At 42.6% G+C, this 23128-nt stretch overlaps 1 protein-coding gene across 3 annotated transcripts in view; it reads right to left on the bottom strand.

The window, feature by feature from the left end:
- ITPRID1 (ITPR interacting domain containing 1) overlaps positions 1–23128 on the bottom strand; it is a 440936-nt gene that overhangs the window by 114964 nt on the left and 302844 nt on the right. For all 3 annotated transcript variants that reach the window (XM_073549929.1, XM_073549928.1, XM_073549930.1), the window contains exon 8: positions 731–785. In XM_073549929.1, coding sequence (XP_073406030.1) covers positions 731–785 — 55 coding nt within the window. The remainder of the gene's footprint in view (positions 1–730; positions 786–23128) is intronic.

Genomic DNA, 23128 nt, shown 5'->3' with positions numbered 1-23128 from the left:
TGAATTATTTGTGTAAGTTCTTTTGTCACAACCTGTTTTGAACCTGGACTTGCAGAAATGAGCTGCCCAATAGAGGCACTGCTTACTTTTTTTGCAGACATTATATACCTTATGCCTTGAAAACCCTTTAAATACATATTAAAAAAAGCCATAAAAAAGCTGTAAAAACCTTTGAGTATATTTTTTGGTAAACATGCTTTTATAAGGCCCTGATTTGTCAAAGCAATTTTACCACAATTCTGCACGACATGACATGGGGCATGACACTCGTCTAACTCAGAATGAACAGTGGTGTTCCCTACGTCAGAAATATTACTCCAGCTAGAGACTAGACTAAGATTTCTGACTTAGCTCAAAGAAGTACACACCACTTATCAGATACTTATCAGATACTTTGATTTATTAAGAGGTGTGCGTCTCTTATTGAATCAGTAGCATCTGACTCCAACTCGCTCCATCGTTAAGAGCGGTGAGAATATCCCTATTCTTGATGAATCGGCTCCTTAATATAAAACAAAACAGAGGGAAACATGTGCTATACGACCTAATAGGATAATTTATGATAATTTCCAAGCCAGCATTCCACATGTAGAATGCTGGTGTTTCATATTAATTATTATGTCATGCTATATTGCAATGATTTGTTCTTGTTGGTTTTGTCACCACATAAAAAAATTGGATATATAAGGTTACACCAAATCCATTATGGCATAACACATATTGTGCTCACCTGATATGCTGTCCTGCTGCACTATTCTAGGACAATCTTCTTCAAAACTCAGCACCTAAAATTAGCAGAAATGAGAGATGACAATAGATGAAATTATAAGACTTTTCTAAAATATACATCATTATCAAATCATATTATTTCCTCAGCCTAAGGGATCTTTCAGACATCAATGTGTCCGGCACATGTGGTGTCAGTTTTCACACGTATGGGGGACACTTACACACATCCACTTACAATGTCATTGTGTTTCCGTCGACAAAATACAGACATTGTGTTCATGAGCAATACACCCTGACATGTCAATTTTTTTAAAAGCAGCATAGGCATCCCACACACACTGATGACACATGAATTACATCCGTATATCATTAGTGTGACACGTACTGGTGCCTGGGTAGCAGCAGTACAGTTTGCGCTGTTCCCTGGCGTCGGGTGCTGAAGACAGCTCTCATTGTTCTCCCCTGCTCAACCTGCTATCAGCGCTAGCAAGAGAGAATGTTGAAAGTTGTACTCATCTGATAACAGTGAGATCATGCTCCCATCAGCCTACCCCTGCTGCCACTAATAACAGCGAGAGAAGGAGGAAGCTGATGGGAGTATTTATCAGCCAGCACCTGCACTATAAGTAAATAAATTAATTAAAAAATTATTTGGGGTTCCCCGTATCTTTGATAACCAGCCAGGCAAAACTGACAGCTGCAGGCTGCAACCCTCAGATGACAGCTTCAGGAATGCTGGCTATCAAGACTAGAGGGTTGCCCATGTTGTATTTTTTAATTACTTATATAAATAAACCAGCATCCGTCCCCTCTCATTTCTAACAACCAGCCAAGCTAAAGCTGACAACTGGGGGATGGTATTCTCAGGCTGGTAAGGTGCCATAGATATTGACCCAACCAGCCTAAAAAAGCAGCCCACAGCCACCCCAGAAAAGGCGCATCTTTTAGATGTGCCAATTCTGGCCTTTGCCTGGCTCTTCTCACTTGCCCTGTGTCACCGCTGGTCACTGATGCTGCACTTGCAGCAGCTCATTCCCCAATGGTTCTCAACCTGGATGGTCACATCTTGGCACTGTCCAGGTTATAAGCTGTTTATCCCCAGACATGGATTACGGCGTGGTACATGTGAGGTATATTGTTGTTTTTTTATTTTTTTTACTTTACTGCACTCCCCACTTTTCAGTTTTTGTATTTCCACAAAAATTTAAAATAACTAATAAATTTCGTTCAACTTCACAATTGTGTCCCATTTGTTGTTGATTCTTCACCAAACATTAACATTTGGAATCTTTATGCTTGAAGCATGATATGTGGAAAAAGGTTGAAAAGTTCCAGGGAGCTGAATACTTTTGCAAGGCACTGTATATATGTGTGTGTATATATACAGGGGTTGGACAAAATAATGGAAACACCTAACGATTTGGCATCATAATCTTCGAACATGTTATAAAAATGCAAACCGTGTCATATGGTAATGTTTTGTAGTTGATTATTTGTGTTATGTGATATGCATATGTAAATTAACTGTTGGTTTTGCAGAATTGTTAGAACATTGATGAAAACCTGATACCAATGGCAGACCACTCTGATTTTCAAAGAGGCCAAATTGTTGGTGCTCATATGGCAGGCGCTAGTGTAACAGAAAGTGCCCTAATGCTTGGCGTGTCAAGAGGTACTGGCTCCAAAGTAATGACTGTGTTTGAAAGAGAAGGAAAAACGTCCGCAGCAAAGCACAGGTCTGGCCGAAATTCGAAATTGATTGAGAGAGTTCGTCGGACTCTAAAGCAAATTGTGAGAGAGAATCGCAAGACCATGGCTCCGAAAATCACTGCTGAGCTCAATGAACACCTACAGAACCCAGTTTCCACGAAAACTGTTCGTCGGTAGCTGCACAAATCTGGATTCCACGGAAGAGCTGCAATTCGAAAACCACTGCATTCAATGACAAATGTTTCCAAGCATTTAGAGTGGTGTAGAAACCTCCAAGATTGGTCCCTCGAGCAGTGGAAACGTGATATTCTCAGAAGTATCATCATTTACCCGATTTCCAACCTCCGGCCCAGTGTACGTTTGGAGACAGCCGAAAGAAGCATTCCATCCAGACTGCCTTCTCCCAACCGTAAAACATGGCAGAGGTTCTGTGATGATCTGGGGTGCTATTTCGTGGAGATCCACCAGGCCAATGATATCTGTTGTGAGCTCATCTCTACATTCACCTTTTGTGTCCAAGGATCTCCCTCTTCTGGTGAAGGAAGGTAGTCAGGCTGATTTGGATGAAAGAAACCAAACACCTGATCAGGTGGATTGTGACTGGGTAACAGGAACTTCAGATTGGATATAAGGCAGCCGACGCCCTTCTGAGTGGCTGGTGATTTCTCTGCTGGATTCTTGGAGACCAGTCTGATTCCTGCTTCCCAAAGATACGTTTTTGCTCTGCTATTGAACTTATTAGTTTTGGTTTTGTTTACCTTGTTTTTTGAGTTCAGCCATCCCCGGCCAGGGATGTGCTGAATTCTTATTCCTTGATCAGTGATCTCTTTTGCTCTACTTTCAGAATATTCTGAGTGCTGATATAGGGTTTGAAGTCTAGTGACTTCAGGGTCCTTTTGCTTATCAGTTGTGTTGGTAATATTTTTAGCAGGGTTTTCTCGGATTGGAGACAGCAGCTTTTCTGTCCTGTCCTTTTTAGTTAGCTTGGGCCCCATCATTTGCTCAACCTATCTTTCTATCTGTGTTAGTGTTTTCATCTCGTTTCACCGTCATTATATGTTGGGGGCTGCCTTTTGCTTTAGGGTCTGCTCTGGGGCATTCAGTTTTTCCCTTTTCTCTTTTTAGGCTTGTTTAGATCTCCGACTGTGACGAGGTGTCTAGGATCACCGTAGGAACACACCATGGCTACTGCTAGTTGTGTGATAGGATTAGGGGTCTGCAATCCGCTAGTTTCCAACCTCTCTGATTTTCTGGGCTGAGCTTGTGTTTTGTTTTTTCCTCCTCGGTGACTCAATCATAACAGCACCCGTTCTGACGGTATTTTGGCGATCGGTCCAGATGTGTGACTTTTGATTTGAATAGCAGTCATGGAACTGCTTTGGGGTTAAGGAGCAGTGCCGAATCTTCTGTCTCTCTTAAATATTCAGTACATGTACTGCTCTTTATAAAGAATTTGGATCATCATTTCTGATAATTGTTGGTGCATGTTTATGACCTGATAGAAACTTATAAAATTATGAAGATATTTTGATGTGCAATGTTATAAAATCTTTATTAACTCTTGATTTCCATTCTATTGCCATTTAAGAAAAGCTCCAAGATCAGTATTAATCATATATATATATATCTTATCTCAATTTTCCTTTTTTATTTGTGTTCTGAGAAAAACTTTGTAATGAGACTGTTTACATATAATGTATCGAATCACTCAGTTTTACTGTGTTCATTGTGTCCCATTAATAACATGATAACTTCATGCTGTAAATTGTTACATTATTGTGGGAAAATATTTTTTCATGTTTTACGTAATTTGAACAATTAAAATGGATGTCACCAGATTTTATAATAGAATCTGCATATATTATTAAACAAAATCTCTTAAACCTGACAGGACTGGTGTAGTTACTTTGAAAATCCATGTCAAATGGCAGAATACTGATCAAATTAAAAATCAGTGTACAAGGAAGGGAAACAATCAAGAAGTATTATACAGCCATTCTGATACGGAGTTTTCGAAAATGTATTTACTGTATATACTATTATCTAACATGTATGATAAAAATATAAATCTAAGGTTGCTTTATCAAAATGTTCCGTTTCGATATATTTAAATACCTACAGGTGCTTCTCCCAAAATTAAAATATCATCAAAAAGTTCATTCATTTCAGTTCTTCAATGCAAAATCTGAAACTCACATATTATATAGAGTCATTACAGAGTGATCTATTTCAAGTGTTTATTTCTGTTAATGTTGATGATTATGGCTTACAGCCAATGAAAACCCAAAAGTCATTATCTCAGTAAATTAGAATACTTTATAATACCAGCTTGAAAAATTATTTTAAAATCCAAAATGTTGTCCTACTGAAATGTATGTTCAGTAAATGAACTCACTACTTGGTCAGGGCTCTTTTTGCATCAATTACTGCATCAATGCGACGTGCCATAGAGGCGATTAGCCTGTGGCACTGCTGAGGGGTTATGGAAGCACAGGTTGCTTTGATAGCAGCCTTCAGCTCATCTGTATTGTTGGGTCTGGTGACTCATCTTCCTCTTGACAATATCCCATATATTCTCTATGGGGTTAAGGTCAGGCGAGTTTTCTGGCCAATCAACCACAGTGATACTGTTGCTTTTAGACCAGGTATTGGTACTTTTGGCAGTGTGGACAGGTACCAAGTCCTGCTGGAGAATGAAATTTCCATCTCCAAAAAGCTTGTCGGCAGAGGGAAAGCATGACGTGCTCTAAAATTTCCTGGTAGACGGCTGCGCTGACTTTGGTCTTGATAAAACACAGTGCACCTACACCAGCAGATTACATGGCTCCCCAAACCATCACCGATTGTGGAAACTTCACACTAGTCCTCAAGCAGCTTGGATTGTGTCCCACTTCACTCTTCCTCCAGACTCTGGGACCTTGATTTCCAAATGAAATGCAAAATTTACTTTCATCTGAAAACAAAACCTTGGACCACTGAGCAATAGTCCAGATCTTTTTCTCCTTGGCCCAGGTAAGACGCTTCTGGAGCTATCTTTTGGTCATGAGTGCCTTGACACAAGGAATGCGACACTTGTAGCCCATGTCCTGGATATGTCTGTGTGGTGGCTCTTGAAGCAATGGCTCCAGCAGCAATCCACTCCTTGTGAATCTCCCCCAAATTTTTGAATGGCCTTTGAATGGCCTTTTCTTAACAATGCTTTCAAGGCTGCGGTTATCCCGGTTGCTTGTGCACCTTTTCCTACCACATTTTTTTCTTCCTCTCAACTTTCTATTAATATGCTTGGATACAGGACTCTGTGAACAGCCAGTTTATTTAGCCATGAGCTTTAGTTGCTCTTCCTCCTTGTGGAGTGTGTCAGTGACTGCCTTCTGGACATCTGTCAAGTCAGCAGTCTTCCCCACGATTGTGGAGCCTACTAAAACAGACTAAGGGACCTTTTTAAACACATAGAAAGCCTTTGCAGGTGTTTTTTGTTAATTATTCTAATTTAATGAGATAATGACTTTTGGGTTTTCATTGGCTGTAAGCCATAATCATAATCATTAAGAGAAATAAACACTTGAAATAGATCACTGTGTTTGTAATGACTCTATATAATATAGGAGTTTCACTTTTTGCATTGAAGAACTGAAATAAAGTAACTTTTTGATGATATTGTAATTTTGTGAGAAGCACGTGTATATGACAATGCATACAATTTAAATGGAGAAAACTGATGACAGAACCCCTCAATATCTTTATACGCAATATTTTGCAGAATTATTATCTTTGTTTACATTTTAACTATTATGGGTTACATAGAACTTTGTTGATTAACTTTTTAAGGTGTTCATCATATGGCATACATAATTATACCAATCAATATAAAGGCTCATTCACACGAGTGTATAAATCGGACAAGTGCTATCTGATATTTTATAGGATAGCACTCGGGCCAATGTGATACAATGGGGCACTGCTGATCACCGCTTTTTCTCATGCAGATTCAGCATCGGAAAAAAGTTGCAGCATGTCGATTGTGGAAATCGAATGGCACTCACCTTTTCAAGTGTGTTGGTCCGTGGAAAACATTGGAATGTGCTTGGGTGACATCCAAGTGCAGCTCAATTTCTGCAAACTCACACAATGGAGAACATGGAGAAATCTTGTTTTCCCTCTTCTCCTTACCTGTGCTGCGATTCTCTCATCCCAGAGAATTAGATCACACTAAGCTGATCACAGTTTTATCAGAGTGTCATTTACATTACTGGCCTGCATGAGAGAATCTACGCTCACGTGACCTCGGCCTTACCTTGACGATCTATTATGCCCTGCCTATTATTCCCTACTGGCAGTCATGGCAATCCATCAGCAAGCCATGATTCTGTCATGAGGTTGCTGATGGGCTTAAGAAAGACATGAGCAGCAGTAAACATGCTGCTCTGGACTGGATAGCTTTGTTTGTGGTCTTATAAGGCTGCAAACATATGGAAAACATTTAAAATGGAACACCCCTTTAATATCTAACCTGAATCACTCTTTTTACTGTCACTCATTGTAGTTCAATTTACTTTGGTTTTGCTGATGTTGAACGGATGTAAGGAGGTCAAGGGCCTCGCCCTGTAGATAGTAACATTATTGGGTATTATCTGTGTGTTGTATGTATGTTGTGTGTGTTTGCGTCCACACATTAGCTAGTTAGCTAGTTGTAGTACTAGAAAAGGGCCACTAGATGGGGGCACTGAGCTCAACCAGTGAGAAGAGGGAACAAGAGAGGAGTGGCCAGTGAGAGACAAAAAGGAGATGTTTTTCCCTCATGAGTGAGTTGAGCCGAGGGTAGCCATACTGGATAGAAGTGAAGAACAGCGAATGCCTACAGTAGTAGCCAGTACGTCATGGTACTGGAGGTCCTGCAGCTAGAGACTGGGAACTGTAGGACTAAGGAGACGGAAGAAGGAGTCTCAGTTGTCAAGTCAGCTAGCAAGGAAGAGCAGAAGTGACAACCCAAGCAAGTCTATTGAATGGAATCCAGCCCGTGTCTGGAGTAGTGCAAGCTGAGTTGTTAAAGTTGCTTCCAGCCTTTTTCTGCAGTCAATTGGGTCCCCAAAGTACACAGCATATGGGTGATGAAACAGCCTTCAGCACAGTGAGTACTGGAACGACCGCAGAAGCTACCCCCCGGCGGCCATGGTATTACATTTGGCGTAGTCAGCAGGATCTCGGTGCCCAAAATGGTGGCAAGACCACAGCGGAGGAAGAAGACAGTCTGAAAGTGACTGCAGCGCCCTGTAAGATGCAAATTGAAGAGAGCAGTGATGGGCAAGTGAAGATGACTAAAATACCAATTGTGAATGGAAAATGAGACCAACAGACCGATTGTGACCAAAGGAGAAGATCTGCAAAGTGCTCCTGTGAAACCTAAAATGGCTGCCAACAAGATGGAGAATTCTGGTGCCAAACCGGACTGTCCTTATCAACAAGGAGCACTTCGTGGGCGTGACAGCGTCTGGATGGCACCAAATGAGGACTGTCAGTATTTCCGGGTCCGCCCCTGGAAGGAGTGGTACGTTCAGATGGACACCCGTCCCTTCCCACTGAATGCTGAGGAATGGGGGAAGAGGCTGGCGAGAGTCCCACCCTGGAACGGGAGTGGTACTGCAAAATGTGCTGAGTGCGGTGGCCTGACATCAGTGAGACATGAGACAACGTCTGCGATGTATCAATGCAGCTGCAGTGGCATTGGGCACACGGAGTGGCGCTGGCGACAGGAGGAAGAGTCCAGATGTGTCACCTGGAGCTGGGAGCAACTACAGGAGTGCCACATGCTTACCCGGACCGGTGTCCTGCAGCCCATGGAGTGAACCGACACCTGGCCCTCGCTGCACCGGAGAGACGCTCGCACTCACCACAGGCCGTGACACCGGAAACCTCGTGAGAAGCGGAGCCCGCTTCTCACCCCGAGGAGCCTGAGGATGCGGACGCTGTTTCTACAGGACAGCAGGAGGAAGAAGGACCCCAGCATACTGCATAGGATCAGCCGGGCGGTGACGCTGCAGAGGAAGAAAGTGCAGAGCTAGAGGAGACCCTGGCTTCTCTCTGGCAGAAGTTTAAGGAGCAGCTGCGACCTGGCCTGAGTGGAACTGCGGTACAGATGGAGGTAAGTGCTGTTCAGCCTCTGCCATCAGCGGATCATACGGCCCCGGTGTTGTCCCACCGCGGGGACACACGGCTTAATATCCGTCCTGCTGAGCACCCGCACTCCCACCAGGTGCCTCCTGAGACCCCGGACCCTCCACTTTTTGGCCAGCCCTCCCCTGGAGGTAACGGCCCCCCGCCATCTGCGTCCCCGTCCGTGAGGATCACGGACAACATCACCAGGAAGAAGGCGAAGGAGAAGGAGATCTGGGATCTCTTACATCAGGGCAGAGAGAGTGCCATGCCTGTCCCACGTACCTACGGGCAGCTGGTATATACAAATGTGGAGCGGAGATACGGCTTCATAGAGAAGGAGGGCACCCGCAAGAAGATCTATGTTAATCCCGCCTCTGTGAAGCACGGGTGAGCCCTCAAAATTGGGGACTGAGTCTCCTTTTATAAGGAGTACTGACCCCGCGGCTATTAAACCGTGGCTGTGATTTTGTGCCCGGGGGAGGATGAGACCTCTGGGAATGTTATGGAACTACGCTCAGGAGCCTCCGGAACTGCGTCTGCTCCTGATCCGCGCAGCTGAACACCCTGACCATATGTCTCGTTTGTGCCTGTTGCATTCACCGGGACTGTTCTGTGTCCCTGCAGGGTATGGAAATCCTGCTATGCTCTCACGGAGAGCTGTTTACGCTCTAGGGACTTGTTAGAGGAACTGTTTTTTTCCCTCATCTTGCTTATTTTTTTGGGGTGCTTGTTGAGCCCCCTTCTCTGGAACTGCGGCCACAGGGAAAGCTTGTCCCTGTTGATGAAGTTTAAATACAGAAGTTCTCCCCTCACAGGAAGGGAGGGAGAGGACTTGTTTGTTTTTTTCCTATTCCTTGTGTGCTCTTATATTGGTACTACCTCAAATTAAAAAAAATAATAATGTTTCCACTTTAAGGTCTTTACAGCATTGTTTTTATGAGACGCACTGAGAATTTTGGGTAGCTGTAATTTGTGCAGCGCAACTGTGTTGTATAGTTTAAAATGTGTGATTTGTTTTGGTAAACATCTGCATTGCCGGGGACGGCAAAGATTACAGGAAGGGGGAGTGAAAGGAGGTCAAGGGAACTGGGAAGTGTAGGACTAAGGAGATGGAAGAAGGAGTCTCAGTGGTCAAGTCAACTAGCAAGGAAGAGCTGAAGTGACATCCCAAGCCAGTCTATTGAATCCAGCCCATGTCTGGAGTAGTGCAAGCCATGGAGGTCAGTGGGAGAGCCGCCTGTGGAAGTAGCAGCTGGAGTACAGGAGCTCTGTGGAGAGTCTAGTAAGCTGCAAACCGAGGACACGAACAGTAGCAACAGTGCCGTAAAGGGGTGAGCTGTAACAGATAAGTCAGGTACCTTCGTGGGCTGAAGTCGGGCTCTGGAAGAAGGGAAGTATTCCGTGTTCATCGTGCTCCGTGTGACGTGTCAGCTTGTCTGAGTGGTTCATATGTGTGAAGTGAAGGAAGAAGTGACGTGCTGCTGTAGATGAAGATGTAGTGCTGTTACCGGGTAAAGAGTCCTGTAGCTGTTGTGGATATGCTGTGTTCTGAAGAGAATAAAGCTAAGTTGTTAAAGTTGCTTCCAGACTTTGTCTGCAGTCAATTGGGTCCCCAAAGTACACAGCATACGGGTGATGAAACAGCCTCCAGCACAGTGAGTACTGAATGACCGCAGAAGCTACCCCCGGCGGCCATGGTATTACACTGATACCTTCCAATATTGGAGTTTGGATAGCTAACCTTTCGTGAATTGGCAGTAGCTCAAGTGTACACTGTGATTCAGACATTTATAACCATAATATAGTTTGATATATCACGTGCACATGACAACAAGCAGACCAGTAGTTAACACATAACTGGAATCAGGGTCCCTGCCCCTACATCATGCTGCTCTCTGATTAAATATCAAACACCTGCTGACAGAATCATTTTTTATGTAGGAAAAATGTTTTTGGTCTTGTAAATTGTACTCACTATTGATGTATAAAAATGAATGCCATAAGGATCACAATACATATTAAAATATTTCTGGGTGAAAATTGCTTGATTTTTTTTTTTTTATATCATCATCATCATATGCTATAAGAAAGTCTGATTCTGGAAAAAAAAGGGATTGTACTAAGCAATCGCGCAATTCACATATAAATTTCCACAACCTATACATGTAAAATACCAGTATATTAATTAGCACATAGCCACAGGTGAAGTTTTTGACCTGTGTCTTTGGATTGTCTCTGGTAAACCCGTAAATGTGGCTGAGCTGCAATACCAGACACATGCCAAATACGTGAGTGGCGCTGTGTCGGAAAAAAAGCTTGCCATATTTATCTTGTAAATATACACACTCCCTTTAATGCTCATTCTTTAGACTTTTATATTAAATGTTTTGCTTTTATGACTTGATTCTTTACATTAATTGTAGATTACAATAAAAAATACATGAAAGCTGTGAACAGACGGAGTGAGATTTATATGACTTTAATATGAAAGTAATTTGTAAACTACAGTCCATCCTTCTATTACTGCAAATCTTTTAAAACAACCTCAAGTTGTTTTTTTAGAATGTTATGTGCTCTTTTTTGTTCAGTTTCTACATTTGTTCATGTAGCTTGTACTTTCCATCTATAGCTCTCACTTTTTTTTAAACCCAAGGTGTCAGCAAGTGCTTGCAGCTATGTGCTTATATAGCCAAGTGAAATAAGATGACCTAGTGGCTTTATAATTGCATTACTTGCAGCTGACAAACTTGCTCAGCTTAAACAAATGACAAACATCGAATGCATAGTTCAGCCTTATTTTTGTGTACACAATTTTGTTAATTTTCAGCATTTTTTTATCATTTGACTGACCTGTACATGATTTCAGCAGTTACTTATACATTGATTTATATAACCCATTTTTAAAACAAATAGATCATAAATAAACAGATAAAAAAATGTAAATTGTTGAAAAAATGTTTTTTATATTGATTCTTTAAGACAGATAAATCTGAGGCTCTGCAATCCACAAATCCAATTCTTTTGGATGTTTACTGCCTTTCCAATAGGATTTGTTAAGATGAGCGTATGTCATGGATGTGTGCTGTTCGTGTCAACCAGAGACCGCATAGGAAGAGCACATGCACATGGCTCATTTTGCACACTAACTTTCATACGGATCATGGACTGCGCAGAATAAAAATTGCAGCATGCACAACTTTAGGGCTAATACTCACATGCAAGAAACTCGGACGGGTCTTGCATGTCAATACCCGGCACTGCCGCTGGCACTCGGATAGGAGCGTTCAGCTGCATGTATTTCTATGCAGTTAAACGCTCCGATCTGAGTGCCAGCGGCTGTGCCTGGTATTGACATGCAAGACTCATCCGAGTTTCTCGCATGTGAGTATGAGCTCTTAGGCCGGAGTCACACTGGCGAGGAATACGGGCGAGTGAGAGTCGCAAAAAGCACGCATTAGACACGGACAAATGATTTTCTATGGGGTCACTCGCGCCAGGCGTATATTTCTCATCCGTATCCTATGCTTTGTGCCAATCGCAGCATGCTGCGATTGTCAGCGTACTACGCCCGTAGTACGCCAATGCAAGTCAATGGGTGCGCAAAAAATACGGATTACACACGGAACACACGTGTGACCTGCGAGCAATACGCAGGTCTTTTGACTGGTGACAGGAAATGGGCCAATCCATCATCAGGAAGCCTAGACATGCAAAAGAGCTCAAAAACCGCTCCAGACATCCAGGAAGTACGCCTCCACGGAGTACAGCAGCAGCATGGCATCCACATACATTAATGTTGAGATGCTAATTGTGCTGGTGCAGGAGCGTCCCGAAATATGGGACCCACGCGATGCAAATTATGCGAACCGGACACGAAAGGAGGCGTCATGGAGGCGCATCTGTCGTCAGATGTACCATGACTTTGGTGACAGACCACGTGATGAGCAGCATAAAATTCGTAAGTGCAACCATAAAAACATCATTAACCTTGGCGCACGCTAAAAAATGATTCTACAATCAGCATCCCCCTTCCTGTGCATGTAATTTTATTAGCCTCATGAGGCCGTTAAATTTGGATGTGACACGTGGCTTCACACAGCCATAATTAGGGGTTAGGCCACAAGCTCCTCATACTCCTAGCCAATAAAATTAGTTTAAGTGTAGCTAATGAGACCCTGTGTATCGGCCCAATTACATATGCCACCATGGGTAGAAAGCACACCCCAGAAGGCCCCATGCCTAGACTACTGTTAGAAAATGTGACCTCTCAAATTTGTGATTTTGACAATCTTTCCTGTCATATTGCAGTGGAAGATGTGATGAAACGCTGGCGAAGCATCCGGGACAAGTTCCGCCGGGAACGCCAGCAGCGGTCCAGGAGTGGGGATGCTGGACATGTGAAAAGAAAATATATATACTATGACCGGCTGTCCTTCCTCGCCCCAATTCTGGATCTGAGACCGTAAGTACATAGCTCACACCACATTACTAGTGTTGAACTTTCCGATACCGCAAGTATCGGGTATCGGCCGATATTTGCCGTATCGGAATTCCGATACCGAGTACCGATACTTTTTTCGTATCGGATACCGGAATTGGAAGTCCAAAATGCAATGAGCCACTTTTGTGGCTCTGATTGGCTGCCGAAATGATGTCATCATGATGGGCTGTCTGTGCGCATCATGATGCGCCGTCAATTCGGGCCTTCGGGGTGGCTGTGCCGACTGTCCGGGGGTCTGTGCCGGCCTGCCGGTGGTCTGTGCAAGCTCCGGGGGTCTGTGCCGGCCTGCCGGGGGGCTGTGCTGGCCTGCCGGTGGTCTGTGCAGGCTCCTGGGGTCTGTGCCGGCCTGCCGGGGGGCTGTGCCGGCCTGCCGGTGGTCTGTGCAGGCTCCGGGGGGCTGTGCCGGCCTGCCGGGGGCTGTGCCGGCCTGCCGGTGGTCTGTGCAGGCTCCGGTGGTCTGTGCCGGCCTGCCGGGGGGCTGTGCCGGCCTGCCGGTGGTCTGTGCAGGCTCCGGGGGGCTGTGCCGGCCTGCCGGTGGTCTGTGCAGGCTCCGGGGGTCTGTGCAGGCATCGTCCGATGGGACTACAAGTCCCATCGGGCGATGCCTGCTACCATGACAGTGATTGACACATTAGCCAATGATGGGACAGTAGTAGTCCCATCATCCGGCTAATGTGTTGAATGTAAAAAAAAAAAAAAAAAATTACATGCTACATACATGCTACATACTTGCTACATACATACAACATGCATACTACATATATACTACATGTAACATACATACTACATGCAACATGCATACTACATACATGCTACATACTACATGCATGCTACATACATGCTACATACTACATACATAATACATATATACTACATGCATGCAACATACATACAACATGCATGCAGCATGCATACTACATATATACTATATATTCTACATGTAACATACATACTACATATATACTACATACTACATACATGCTACATACTACATACATAATACATATATACTACATGCATGCAACATACATACAACATATATACTACATGCATACTACATATATACTATATATACTACATGTAACATACATACTACATATATACTACATGCTACATACATGCTACATACATACTACATACATAATACATATATACTACATGCATGCAACAAACATACAACATATATACTACATGCATGCAACATGCATACTACATATATACTATATATACTACATGTAACATACATACTACATATATACTACATGCTACATACATGCAACATACATACTACATACAGTACATGCTACATACATACACACTACATGCTACATGCATGCAACATACATACTGCGTGGGAATTTCCCACGCAGCAATGGCATAAAGTGAGACTAGGGACTTTTTTTAAAGTGGTGGAGGAATACAGTGCGGAAGGATACCTACCTTCCGTCATTGTATTCCTGGAGCTGGTAGAGAACGGTAGCATCAGCTGATGCTGCTGTTCTCCACGCAAGATGGACGTGGGACCCTTGTGGACTTCTGCGGATCGGGGTAAGTATATTGGTGTTTTTTTATTTTGATATTTATTCCTCAAGGGGACAATGGCTTCGGGGATCAAAGTGACAAGTGACGGTGAGTATGTACTCTATGTTATACTGTATGTACTGTATGTCTATATGTATGTATTGCATGTAGTATATATGTATGTTGCATGCATGTAGTATATATGCAGTATATATGTAGTATGCATGTTGCATGGATGTGGTATATATGTAGTATGTATGTAGCATGTATGTAGTATGTAGCATGTATGTAGTATGTATGTTGCATGTATGTAGCATGTAGTGTGTATGTATGTAGCATGTATGTAGTATGTATGTTGCATGTATGTAGCATGTAGTGTGTATGTTGCATGTATGTAGCATGTAGTATATATGTAGTATGTATGTTACATGTAGTATATATAGTGTATATGTAGTATGCATGTTGCATGCATGTAGTATATATATTGTATGTATGTTGCATGCATGTAGTATATATGTATTATGTATGTAGTATGTATGTAGCATGTATGTAGTATGTATGTTGCATGTATGTAGCATGTAGTATATATGTAGTATGTATGTTACATGTAGTATATATGTAGTATGCATGTTGCATGCATGTAGTATATATGTTGTATGTATGTTGCATGCATGTAGTATATATGTATTATGTATGTAGTATGTATGTAGCATGTATATAGTATGTATGTTGCATGTATGTAGCATCTAGTATATATGTAGTAAGTATGTTACATGTAGTATATATGTAGTATGCATGTTGCATGCATGTAGTATATATGTTGTATGTATGTTGCATGCATGTAGTATATATGTATTATGTATGTAGTATGTAGCATGTATGTAGTATGTAGCATGTATGTAGTATGTAGCATGCATGTAGCATGTAGTATATATGTAGTATGTATGTTACATGTAGTATATATAGTATATATGTAGTATGCATGTTGCATGCATGTAGTATATATGTTGTATGTATGTTGCATCATGTAGTATATATGTATTATGTATGTAGTATGTAGCATGTATGTAGTATGTAGCATGTATGTAGCATGTAGTATATATGTAGTATGTATGTTACATGTAGTATATATAATATATATGTAGTATGCATGTTGCATGCATGTAGTATATATGTTGTATGTATGTTGCATGCATGTAGTATATATGTATTATGTATGTAGTATGTATGTAGTATGTAGCATGTATGTAGCATGCATGTAGTATGTAGCATGTATGTAGCATGTAGTATATATGTAGTATGTATGTAGTATGTAGCATGTATGTAGTATGTAGCATGTATGTAGCATGTAGTATATATGTAGTATGTATGTTACATGTAGTATATATAATATATATGTAGTATGCATGTTGCATGCATGTAGTATATATGTTGTATGTATGTTGCATGCATGTAGTATATATGTATTATGTATGTAGTATGTATGTAGTATGTAGCATGTATGTAGCATGCATGTAGTATGTAGCATGTATGTAGCATGCATGTTGCATGTAGTATATATGTAGTATGTATGTTACATGTAGTATATATGTAGTATGCATGTTGTATGTATGTAGCATGTAAATTTTTTTTTTTTTTTTTACATTCAACACATTAGCCGGATGATGGGACTACCACAGCCCCCCGGCAGGCCGGCACAGACCACCGGAGCCTGCACAGCCCACCGGCAGGCCGGCACAGCCCCCCGGCAGGCCGGCACAGCTCCCCGGCAGGCCGGCACAGACCACCGGAGCCTGCACAGACCACCGGAGCCTGCACAGACCCCCCGGCAGGCCGGCACAGCCCCCCGAAAGGCCCGTACAGACCCCAGAGAGGCTGTACAAGGCAAAAATAGGGTTTTTCTTATTCCGATACCGGAAGTCCCATAGACTTGAATGGGACTTCCGGTATCGGAATCGGCGATACCCAATATTTTTTTTAGATCGGCCGATACGATCCGATACGATACTTTTAAGTATCGGACGGTATCGCTCAACACTACACATTACACAAATACATTACACAAATACTTTACAGGGACAAAAATATTGATGTATTTTTGCCTCTGTTCTATTTCATAACAGAACTCAATCCAACCTTACGGATTGAGGAACGGCCTCAGAGGCAGAGCCCATTATAGATCCTGTAGGGGATGAGGTGGCTGGCCCATCTTCTCCCCCTACAAGAAGGATGGCTGAAGATGAGGCATCACAAGACCACACAATGGCTGGCCTACACAACACACCACCAGGACGGTCTGCTGCTGCCACCTCACCCATCCTGGAAGAGCCGGGCAACTTGAGCAGCAGCCCAACTGCCCAGATCAGGTCCTCCCCACAGGCTGCTCTAGCATCACGGCGAACAAGAAGAAGGCGCCAGGTCACTATTCAAGAGAGCAGGACCAATGTGGACACAGGGGTGCTCAATTATTTGTCCAGAGTAACTACAGATGATGGTGAGGAGGCCTATGCACGTGGCCTCACCCTTTACCGTGCTCTTACCCGTGAGGTCAGGCTCCGTATTAGGGGATGTATTCAGATCCTGCTTGATGCAAGCACCCCCCCAATACCCCATATGAGGTTTTTGAATTTCTGGAGAGGTGGCAGCTCTCACCACGAAATTTAATGAGCATGAGACCATCCACACAGATGCTTGCTCAAGCAGGGTCTGAACAGCCCTTAATACATGGGCCAACACCTCAACCCCTTCCTCCCCCTACCCAGCCTTCTATTCCGCAGCCCCAAATGTCATCCTCAAGCCAACCCCACCAATATGGCCACTTGTACCCACCCAGTGTTGGAGGCTGGTCCCAACCTGGTTGGGGACGATCTGGCTATCTTGGTGGGTATGAGCCACTGGCCTACCAGAGCCAACAAGAAGCCCCTCACCATCATCATTACTCTGGCCAGTATCCCCAACAGTCCCAGGAGGCTGGACAATTCCAGCATCATGGGCAACAGTATGGCCCCACACAGGGCGATGTTGGCCACAATGTCCAGCAGCACCCACAGGCTGTTCTTCCACGTTCCCCTTACCCAACCTATGAGGATTTATGATTCTGATAGGTGGAGATGTCCAGTGAGATGTAACTGGTGCTCCTAATATAAATGAAAAAACAGGTGTTCTCCTTCACCAACATTTAGAACATAATTTAACATTCACATTTTTAAACTATGTTTTCCAAACATATGAAACAATCCATCATGACAGGCAACGCTACCTCCCGCCTTTCAGACAGATATAACATGTGTGTAGAAAAGAGAATATTTAAATGCGCTATGCTGTAAAATGAAAGGATGAAAATACACTACTCACTTGCTAATGCCTAGGAAAGGCGTGCTCGCCTTAGTTAAGTAGTCACCTTTTTTGTTAGCAATCTCTAGTACAAAAATTCTAGGAGACCAGCATTCAGAATATCATGCTCTCTCTATGTCTTAACAAGTGAGTTTTGTATTTTCATCCTTTCCAGTATAGCATGCTTAAATATTGTCTGTTCTACAGACAGATAATATCTGTGTGAAAGATGTGAGGTAGCCTTGCCTGTCATGGTGGAATCTATGATTGGATAACATTATGAGGAAATGTGAGTGTTATCTTGTTGCCTTTATGTTGGTGATGGAGCTCACCTTTTGTTGGCAAATCTAGGTTAATCTAGTCATGCAGCAATGTTGTTTTTGCCTAATGTTTGTGGCTGTTTTGTTATGTAATGTTCATTTTACAACAAGTTAAAGAAGGCACAAAGGGTCATTTTGGCCATTGCCAAATATGTCTTATGGCAAAATTATGTTTGCCTTTAAGCGAAAAAAAACAAAAAATGGCAAAACTAAAAATTTGTCTACTCTAGTTAACGTCTCTGTGTGATTTTTCACAATCCCTCACAACATACTAACAGACACCAACCAATGCAATGAAACACTCATAGAATCATAAAGTCTTGAGTAATATATATTTAGACACACTTATTAAAGCAACAAATTATAACATAGACACAGCATGCTCTTGCCAAGAAGTTGCCCCCTCAGGTGAGATAAAGTAAATGTAAGCATCGTTCCTATTCTGCTGTGTTCCGGACTTTGCCCTTACTGTTGCCCTTAAGCCTGGCTTCATTCGGCCATACTGGTTCCTGTGACATCACCGCCTGTTGGTCCCGCCCGCCGGGTTTAAATAGCTTTCCTGGACGTGACTACCTTGCTTGTATATCTCGTCCTGTACCTGATCTGCTAGCTGGGAGTTGCACGCTGTGCTACCTCCTTCCTTCCTTCTGAATCCACCTGGATTACCTGCTGCCTAACCGCCGCCGCCTGGACCTTCTGACGGTGTCTGCCTGAAGGCTCCTTCCAGCCCTGCCTCCACCGCTCACCGCTCCTACAGCACTCACGGTATGCGCTGAAGATCTTGACTGCTGTGTGCGTTTCACCTGAGAGACTTATCCCTGCTACCTTTACACATTCAGTATCAATTACCTAGTGACTTTCTCTGCCACTGCACTGTGCTCGAAGATTCCCCTCCCGCAAGGGAGAGGGCTAAGTGACTGTCCTTGCCTGCATTCTTAGGACTGTGTCTGCTTACATCTACATTGTGCTGGTGTGCAACTTGCTATCTACTGGACTGAGTTCTGCTGCTGTTACCACTGCTGTCATTGTCTGGCTCCGCCAGCACCTGTGCTGTTCTGTGCTGCTTGTTTAATACAAACTACTTTCACGTATACCTGTGTCTGTGACTCTATCATCTAGCCACTGTCTTCATAGAAACCTACTATACATCATTACAGTAATTAGTGAAAATATCACGCACTTTTAGGCCAGAGAGTGGTCTACGTTGAGGGTTCATAGGTGGTCTCACCCTGCGCACATTGTCCGGCCTACGCACAACACCATCAGAGGAGGAACAATCATGTATCCTGGTGAAGTTATGCAGAACAACACAGGCTTTCACAACTTCATTCACATTTTGCTCACTCAACTGAATGGCAGACTGGAGTATCCGCCATTTGGCACAAAGAATCCCAAAGGAACCCTCCACCAGTCGCCTAGCACGTGATAGGCGCAAGTTAAAAATTCTGCGCCTGTGGTCAAGGTTGCGCCGGGGATATGGCCTCATGACATTGCGCGATAACTAGAGTTGAGCGATACCGTCCGATACTTCAAAGTATCGGATCGGAATGGATCGGCCGATCTTAAAAAAAAGTATCGGTATCGCCGATTCCGATACCGGAAGTCCCATTCAAGTCTATGGGACTTCCGGTATCGTAATAAGAAAAACCCTGTTTTTGCCTTGTACAGCCTCTCTGGGGTCTGTACGGGCCTTTCGGGGGGCTGTGCCGGCCTGCCAGGGGGTCTGTGCAGGCTCCGGTGGTCTGTGCAGGCATCGTCCGATGGGACTACAAGTCCCATCGGGCGATGCCTGCTACCATGACAGTGATTGACACATTAGCCAATGATGGGACAGTAGTAGTCCCATCATCCGGCTAATGTGTTGAATGTAAAAAAAAAAAAAAAAAAAAAATTACATGCTACATACATGCTACATACATACAACATGCATACTACATGTAACATACATACTACATATATACTACATGCAACATGCATACTACATACATGCTACATTCATACTACATATATACTACATGCAGCGTCGGACTGGAACACCTTGGGCCCACCAGAGAAAATCATTCTTGGGGCCCACTATGTAGCTGCATAGAGTTAAATACCAGACCACCAATTATGCGGTAAAACACGCTAATATCCGGGTATAATATAAGGTTGTACATGTCTTAATTATGTAGCAGGAGTTGGGGTAGCCCCCTCATAGAATATAAAGCAGCCCCCTCACATAGTATAATGCAGCCATCTCATAGAATATAATGCAGCCATCTCATAGAATATAATACTGCCCCCCTCATAGGGTATAATACTGCCCCCCTCATAGGGAATAATGCACCCCCTCATAGGGTATAATGCACCCCCTCATAGGGTATAATGCACCCCCTCATAGGGTATAATACTGCCCCCCTCATAGGGTATAATACTGCCCCCCTCATAGGGTGTAATGCACCCCCTCATAGGGAATAATGCTGCCCTCTCATAGGGTATAATGCTGCCCCCTCATAGGGTATAATACTGCCCCCCTCATAGGGTATAATACTGCCCCCCTCATAGGGTATAATACTGCCCCCCTCATAGGGTATAATACTGCCCCCCTCATAGGGAATAATGCACCCCCTCATAGGGTATAATACTGCCCCCCTCATAGGGAATAATGCACCCCCTCATAGGGTATAATGCACCCCCTCATAGGGTATAATGCTGCCCCCTCATAGGGTATAATACTGCCCCCCTCATAGGGAATAATGCACCCCCTCATAGGGTATAATGCTGCCCCCTCATAGGGTATAATACTGCCCCCCTCATAGGGTATAATACTGCCCCCCTCATAGGGTATAATACTGCCCCCCTCATAGGGTATAATGCACCCCCTCATAGGGTATAATGCACCCCCTCATAGGGTATAATACTGCCCCCCTCATAGGGTATAATACTGCCCCCCTCATAGGGAATACTGCCCCCCTCATAGAGAATAATGCACCCCCTCATAGGGAATAATGCACCCCCTCATAGGGTATAATGCTGCCCCCTCATAGGGTATAATACTGCCCCCCTCATAGGGTATAATACTGCCCCCCTCATAGGGAATAATGCACCCCCTCATAGGGTATAATACTTCCCCCCTCATAGGGAATAATGCACCCCCTCATAGGGTATAATGCACCCCTCATAGGGTATAATGCTGCCCCCTCATAGGGTATAATAATGCACCCCCTCATAGGGTATAATGCTGCCCCCTCATAGGGTATAATACTGCCCCCCTCATAGGGTATAATACTGCCCCCCTCATAGGGAATAATGCACCCCCTCATAGGGTATAATACTTCCCCCCTCATAGGGAATAATGCACCCCCTCATAGGGTATAATGCACCCCCTCATAGGGTATAATGCTGCCCCCTCATAGGGTATAATGCTGCCCCCTCATAGGGTATAATAATGCACCCCCTCATAGGGTATAATGCACCCCCTCATAGGTTATAATGCTGCCCCCTCATAGGGTATAATACTGCCCCCCTCATAGGGTATAATACTGCCCCCCTCATAGGGTATAATACTGCCCCCCTCATAGGGAATAATGCACCCCCTCATAGGGTATAATGCACCCCCTCATAGGGAATAATGCTGCCCTCCTCATAGGGTATAATTCTGCCTCCTCATAGGGTATAATGCTGCCCCCTCATAAGGTATAATGCTGCCCCCCTCATAGGGAATAATGCACCCCCTCATAGGGTATAATGCTATATAGATATATAGATATAGAGTTAGATAGATATAGATAGAAAGATAGATGTAGAAATAGATAGATATAGAGATAGATAGTAGATAATGGATAGAAAGTAGATAATGGATAGATATAGATAGAAAGATTCATAGAGATAGATAGAGATAGATAGAGATAGATATAAAGATAGATATAGAAAGAAATATAGATAGATAGATAGATCGATAGGTAGATAGATATAGAGATAGATAGAAAATAGTTAATGGATAGATAGAGATAGATAGCTATAGATAGATATAGAGATAGATAGCTATAGATAGAAAGATATAGAGATAGATAATAGATAGAGATAGATAATAGATAGAGATAGATAACAGATATAATAATAATAATAATAATAATAATAATAATAATAATATAGACATATATAGATAGATATAGAGATAATATATATAGATAGATGGCTATAAATAAAAATAGATATAGAGATATATAGAGATAGATAGATATAGAGATAATAGATAGAGATAGATAGATATAGAGATAGATATAGAGACAGATAGATATAGAAAGATAGATATAGAGATAGATATAGAGATAATAGCTAGATATAGAGATATGCATAGAGATAGATAGATATAGAGTTAGAAAGAGAGATATAGAGATAGCTAGATAGATAGATGGATAGATAGATATAGATAATAGAGATAATAGATAGATATAATAGATAGATATAGAGATAGATATAGAGATAGATGGATAGATCAATAGATAGATAGATAAAGAGATAGAGAGATAGAGATATAGATTGATAGATATAGAGATAGATATAGTGTTAGATAGAAAGATAGATATAGAGATAGATAGATATAGAGATAGATATGGATATAGAGATAACAGATATAGTGATAGATAGATAGATATAGAGATAGAGATAGATAGATATAGAGATAGATAGATAGATATAGAGAAAATATATAGATAGATATAGAGATAATATATAGATAGCTATAGAGAGATATAGAGATAGATATAGAGAGAAACAGATATAGATATAGAGATAGATATAGAGATGGATAGGTAGATAGATATAGAGATAATAGATATAGAGATATATAGATATAGATATAAAGATAGATAGAGAT

This window comes from Dendrobates tinctorius, unplaced genomic scaffold, assembly GCF_039654945.1.
Source record: "Dendrobates tinctorius isolate UK_male_01 unplaced genomic scaffold, ASM3965494v1 ptg000162l, whole genome shotgun sequence".
NCBI classification, from domain to species: domain Eukaryota; kingdom Metazoa; phylum Chordata; class Amphibia; order Anura; family Dendrobatidae; genus Dendrobates; species Dendrobates tinctorius.
Note: the sequence above shows the minus strand (reverse complement) of the source record. Positions and strands in the feature narration are given on the sequence as shown.